The sequence below is a fragment of the Geospiza fortis genome, unplaced genomic scaffold (genome assembly GCF_000277835.1).
Source record: "Geospiza fortis unplaced genomic scaffold, GeoFor_1.0 scaffold2, whole genome shotgun sequence".
Classification (NCBI taxonomy): Eukaryota; Metazoa; Chordata; class Aves; order Passeriformes; family Thraupidae; genus Geospiza; species Geospiza fortis.
The window spans coordinates 3,395,778-3,402,457 of NW_005054366.1; the positions used below are offsets into that span (position 1 = coordinate 3,395,778).

The 6,680-nt window shown below is 52.4% G+C and overlaps 1 protein-coding gene across 1 annotated transcript in view; it reads left to right on the forward strand.

The window, feature by feature from the left end:
• The window catches only part of FRMD5 (FERM domain containing 5), a 15,667-nt gene that overhangs the window by 6,684 nt on the left and 2,303 nt on the right, over positions 1–6,680 (forward strand). The window contains exons 7-11 of the mRNA XM_031059669.1: positions 1,128–1,216; positions 2,418–2,481; positions 3,074–3,165; positions 4,140–4,214; positions 5,647–5,753. Of these exons, the coding sequence (XP_030915529.1) occupies positions 1,128–1,216; positions 2,418–2,481; positions 3,074–3,165; positions 4,140–4,214; positions 5,647–5,753 (427 nt within the window). The remainder of the gene's footprint in view (positions 1–1,127; positions 1,217–2,417; positions 2,482–3,073; positions 3,166–4,139; positions 4,215–5,646; positions 5,754–6,680) is intronic.

Here is a 6,680-nt window from a genome sequence, read left to right on the forward strand (position 1 = left end):
GTCCCCCCCGGGCACTGGCTGGTCAGGGCTCCGAGGGAGGCGAGTACAGCTGGGGGTTATCGTGTTCTGGGCTAATTGCTATATATAATATATATATATTTAGGACTTGGACGTCAGCAATCCTTCCGAGTCCCTTCCAACTCAGGATATTCTGTGATAATGTAATAAATAACAAAATTAAACTATATATATCATAGTAATTATATATACCAAAGAAATAGCGTATATCTATATAATAATTATACCTACATGGAATAATATAGTAACTATATATATATGCATAAAATATATACTATATTAAAAATATAAACAAGAAATAGATATAAATACACATTAATTACAGCAATTATAACATGGTATTATATTAATAGCAGGAATTCTATAAATGTTGATAGGACATTTAATGTAGACAATTACAGATAACTGTGACTCAGGATATCCTGTGATAATATAATAAATAACAATATTATACTTTATATATTATAGTAATTATGCATACCACATAAAGAGCATATATCTATATAATGACTATATATACCTACACGGAATAATAGTTACTATATATATATACATAAATAAATATATATATAAATACACATAATTGCAGTAATTATAACATGGTATTATATTAATAGCAGGAATTCTATAAATGTCAATACAACATTTAATATAGAAGATAAAAGATAACTGTGACTCAGGATATTATGTGATAATATAGTAAATAACCATATTAAACTATGTATATTATAGCAGTTATATATACCAAGTAAATAGCATATATCTACATAATAATTATATATACCTACACAGAGTAATATAGTTACAATATATATACATAAATATATATATTTATGTATGTAAATGTATAATATATAAAATATCTATACAATAAATTATATATATAATATATAATATATAAATACACATTAATTGCAATAATTCTAACATGGTATCACATTAATAACATGAATTCTATAAATGCCAATATGACATTTAATGTAGACGATAACAGATAACTGTGGCACCCTGCTGGCAGTGCAGTGCCCGGCTCTGGGGCTGAGGGGACAGCGACGTGCCAGCTGTGCTGGTGGCCAGCAGCTGCACGAGCCCTGGCTGTTGCCTTGCAGGACGTGTCCGGCAACGCCGCCTTCCTGGCCTTCACCCCCTTCGGCTTCGTCGTGCTGCAGGGGAACAAGAGGGTTCACTTCATCAAGTGGTGAGTTCACCTCGTCAGGCGGTGAGCTCAGTGCCAGTGGGAGCTCGGTGCCAGTGTGAATTCGCTCCCAGTGTGAGTTCACTCTCAGTGTGAATTCATTCCCAGTGTGAGTTCACTCTCAGTGTGAATTCATTCCCAGTGTGAGTTCACTCTCAGTGTGAATTCATTCCCAGTGTGAGTTCACTCTCAGTGTGAATTCATTCCCAGTGTGAGTTCACTCTCAGTGTGAATTCATTCCCAGTGTGAGTTCACTCTCAGTGTGAATTCATTCCCAGTGTGAGTTCACTCTCAGTGTGAATTCATTCCCAGTGTGAGTTCACTCTCAGTGTGAATTCATTCCCAGTGTGAGTTCACTCTCAGTGTGAATTCATTCCCAGTGTGAGTTCACTCTCAGTGTGAATTCATTCCCAGTGTGAGTTCACTCTCAGTGTGAATTCATTCCCAGTGTGAGTTCACTCTCAGTGTGAATTCATTCCCAGTGTGAGTTCACTCTCAGTGTGAATTCATTCCCAGTGTGAGTTCACTCTCAGTGTGAATTCATTCCCAGTGTGAGTTCACTCTCAGTGTGAATTCATTCCCAGTGTGAGTTCACTCTCAGTGTGAATTCATTCCCAGTGTGAGTTCACTCTCAGTGTGAATTCATTCCCAGTGTGAGTTCACTCTCAGTGTGAATTCATTCCCAGTGTGAGTTCACTCTCAGTGTGAATTCATTCCCAGTGTGAGTTCACTGCCAGTGTGAATTCATTCCCAGTGGTGATTTCCCCCCAGGGCCCCCTCACTCCCCAGGATGTCCAAGGAGTGGCCAAGGGGTGGCCGGCTGTGTGGGCACCGGGCAATGCTTGATGCACCCATGTCATTGTTCCCTACATTTGTCCCCATTAAACTCCATCATCCCCACATCAGCTGCATCCCAAATGCCCCCAGCCCCCAGGACCTTCTCAGCTGTCCCTGGGTCCCCGCAGGATGCCCAGTTCTGCCTGGGGTGTCCCTGGCAGCTGGCACTGCCAGTCTCCATAGGACAAAACCCCGCTGACCCTCAGCTCCAGCCCGGGCTGTCCCTGCTCCAGCCATGGGTGTATGAGCCGGGGCTGCTCTCAGCACCCTGCAGCACCTCCTGGCATGGAAAACAGGCTCTGGGAGTGCTGGGTGGGCTCTGGGCTGGGCTGGCACAGCTCCCACCTGCCTGTCCTTGTCCCTCCAGGAACGAGGTGACCAAGATGAAATTCGAAGGGAAGACTTTCTATCTGTACGTAAGTCAGAAGGAGGTGAGTGCTGCCCCTCCCCAGGGACATCCTGGGCGCGGCGTGCTCCTCCCTTCAGCAGGCTCTCCGGGGTCATGGCAGCAGCACCACCCTGGCCCTGCAGGGCAGGGCACGGGGACAGCAGCTGCAGCTCTGTGCCACTGCTGGGGTCACCTCCCTGCTCCTGCTGCTGCCCAGATGTGGGCATTGGACCCAGAGCCCCCTTGGCCCCAGGCCAGGCCACACAGAGCCTGTGCCAGGACCCCCTCAGCTCCTGGCCATGCCCTCCCTCGGGTTATTCCCAAGGTGCTTCTTCATTGCCATCATCCCCCAAAGCCATCCACAGCTCCTCTGGCTGGGGTTGGCTCCCACAGGAGCAGGAATTGTTAACCCCCCCGGTGTTCCTGGCTGTTCCCAAAGGCTGGGAGCAGAGTGGGCACATCTGCCCATCCCTCATGCCAGGGGCTGCACCAGGCTGATCCCTGCATCCCAAACGGCTCCAGAGCAGGATCTGTCTGTGCCAGCACCACTCTCCAGCTCTGTCTACTCCATTCTTTGTCTGTGGGATGAGCACCACTCCCTCTTCTCCCCCTGACTCCCTGTCTTTCCCCTTTAGGAGAAGAAAATTGTTCTCACCTATTTTGCCCCAACGCCAGAAGCCTGCAAACACCTCTGGAAGTGTGGGATCGAGAACCAGGCTTTCTACAAGTACGTGCTGCTTTGTGGGGTGAGCTGCAGCCCCATGGGTTGGTGCCCACTGTGGGCTCCATCCAGGCACGAGGGTCAGTCACTGCCATGTGGCACCTTGTCCCAGGGGTCAGTCACTGCCGTGTGGCACCTTGTCCCAGTGGTCAGTCACTGCCATGTGGCACCTTGTCCCAGGGGTCAGTCACTGCCGTGTGGCACCTTGTCCCAGTGGTCAGTCACTGCCACATGGCACCTTGTCCCAGTGGTCAGTCACTGCCACATGGCACCTTGTCCCAGTGGCCCTGGCAGAGCCACCAGCCACCAAAAGCACCAGTGCCCTGGATGGGGTCTCTGCCCTCCTTTCCCAGCCCCTCTGTGCTCATCCCTCCTCAGCAAACTCCCATCAGGAAATTATAACTAATTATTTGGGACGAGGCCCGGAATGCCAAGCAGCACCATCCTGTTGATGCCATTCTTAACCCAGGCCACTTTGTGCCTGCTAATGAGTTTTATTTTAATCAGCAAGCTGCGAGACAGAGCATGCGATGCATTCCCACCGGGAATTCTGCAATCAGCAGCTGCAATCAGCAGGTTTCACTCCTCATTACATGAACATGAAATGAAATTGCAATATTGCTTTACAAATCTCTCTGTGATTAATCGTGGCAGTGGATCACTGCTGGGTCCTGCACCCTGCGACTGGACCATGGGCTGGCCTCAGGGGCTGCCGGGCACTCCTGGGGTGAGGGATCAGCTCCTGTGGGATGGGGAGGAGATGGGATGGTCCCTCTGGGCAGCTCACCCACCCTGGTGAGTGCCCACCTGCCCAGGTGGGGCTGAGTCTGTCAGCCTGCAGTGCCCAGGCTGTGAGGGGCTTTCAGATCCTGGAGAGAGCCAGGTGTCAATGGTAGGTGTAGGTGTCAAATGTGTCAAATGTAGGTGTCAATGCTCCCAGAGCTTGGCAGGACTCTCACAGCGCTCCTGGGCTGTTGCAGGTTGGAGAAGTCGAGCCAGGTGCGGACGGTGTCCAGCAGCAACCTGTTCTTCAAGGGAAGCCGCTTCCGCTACAGGTAAATCCTGGCACAGGTAAAACCTTGTGCAGGGAAATCCTGCACAGGTAAATCCTGGCAAAGGTAAATCCTGCACAGGGAAATCCTGGTACAGGTAAATCCTGGCACACCCTGGTGCAGGTGAATCCTGGCACAGGTAAATCCTGCTGCAGGTAAATCCTGCTGCAGGGAAATCCTGGCGCAGGGAAATCCTGGTGCAGGAGCAGCTGCTGGGTGTGTTCCTGTGTGCTCCTTGGGGAGCAGCTTGGGACTGCAGCAGCCCAGGGACATCTCAGGGTCTTCCAGAGATCCCCCATTGCAGTGCTGACCCCACCAGGCCACCTCTGCCACTGTCTCTGTGTCACAGAGGCCACCCCTGTCCCCAGCTCACAGGAGAGGGTTTGGAGGGACAGGAGTGGAGGATGGGAGGGTTGAGAACAATGAGGTGTGGAACAAATCACCACTATCCCTAAATTCCTGCTCTGAGCTGTTGGAGTGAGAGCCTGCACTGGGGACATCCTGTCTGCAGGATGAGACACCCCAGCGTGTCCCCTCACCGAGGTGCACAGTGCTGGCACCCTCCTCGCTGGCGTGGCAGGACCTGGATGCCTGTGTTGTGTCCATCTCAGCTGAGGGGAGGTGACCCCTGGCGTCCAGCACCCCATGCCAGAAGAAGCAGCAAAATATGGTGGCAGAGGTGTCAGCCCAGCCTTCTCCATCACCCTCGTTCCCCTGGAGAAAACATTTCTGCTTTGCCCTGGAGCTGTGTGGGGAGAGGCCCAGGCTGTGCACGGGCCCTCTGTGTCAAGTCTGGAGAAGTATGCTCTGAACTACATGTACCCAGCATTCTCCAGAACATCCACACCAATGGTAGTACTGGCTTATAGATATTACTTTAACCAGGAACATGAAAAACAGTCTTCCTGCAATGCTTTTCATGGTAGGCTTACTGTATATGTTACCAAACCAGGAGAAAGCAGCTGCCTGTAGCTTTGATCACGGATTTGTTTAACTTTTCTATGTAATTTTTTTTTACTTCTCTTGTACCATCTCCTTCGGAATTCAAGGAGTTACTTGTAGGAAATGATAGATGGGAGGGTGTACAGTATAAAAACATGCTGGTTTGCAGAGCACAAAATGAGATAAAATAAGAAGTTATAAAGTCTAGTGGAAGCCAGAGTGACAGTAGCTGCAGAAGAGGCTTGGGGAATTTGTACTGAGGTGCCCACGTGGCTGCCAGGGCTGTGCTCCTGTCCTCACCTCTGCTGCTCTTGCTCCACGACCCTGGCAGCAGCTCCCGGGGTGGGAGAGCGGGGTGGGAGCGTGGCCGGTGGGCTGCTGTGGGCCCAGGGCACTGCCGTGTGCCCGGGTGGGAGCGTGCCCAGGGCACTGCCGTGTGCCCGCAGCGCTGCCGCTGCCCTGGCCCTGACCCTGTCCCCGCTGCTGTCCCCAGGGCCGGGCTGGTGCCCAGCAGGAGCTGCCCCTCCATCACGCACGGCCCGCGGCTGAGCAGCGTGCCCCGCACCCGGCGGAGAGCCGTCCACATCTCCATCATGGAAGGTAGGACACGGGGCAGCCCTGCCCGGCATGCTGGGCATGGGAACACACACACCTGGGCACCTGCAGGGACAGGGGCACACGGACAGGGACACATGGACAGTGGCACACGGACAGGGACACATGGACAGGGGCACACGGACACAGGTACACAGATGCATGTACACACACAGGGACACACAGACAGCGGCACACGGACACAGGTACACAGATGCATGTACACACAGCGTGCACACAGACACACACACGTGCACAATGTCCAGCTGAGGCTGCAGCCCCGGTGGCTTGTCCTCAGCAAAGCTGGTGTTCCACCAGGCTAGAGCAGGGAGGCTGCTCCTCCCATGCTGGGGCTGTGTCAGAGGAGGATGCACTGGGAAGAAGGTCTGGCAAAAGGCAAAGTGCTGGGAGGAGCTGTGGAGGTGCCCCACAGGGCTGGGGACATGCTGTGGGCTGTGGCTGTGCTGCTGGTGGTGGCTGTGTTACCCACTGGTGACAGCAGTGTCCAGCTCCCAGGGACATGGCTGCTCCCTGCCCCGATCCTGGTCCTGCTCCCGGAATGCAGGCAGGGACAGGCACTGTCTGCCCCATGGGCAGGATTTAATTCCACCAAGGGATCCCTGGGTCGGTGGCTGTGCCAGTTTTGGGGATGGAAGCAGACAGGGCCACCTCTGCCACCCAGTTCCATGTGACAGCCTGTCCCCCAGATGCCGCTGGGAAGCAGCCAGTGCATGAAATCACCTCCCACCGTAAATCACCCCGAGCTGGTTCCACCCCTTTGCTTTTCCTCACTCTCACCTCAGCTCGGTCCCGTGGGAATGCGGGTGCCCAAAATAGTGCTGAGCCCAGGGCCGGCCGCAGTGCCGCTCTCAGAGCCGTCCCTGTGCACCATGGTGAAGTGCCTGGTGAGGATCAAAACGCGGGTCAGCGTGC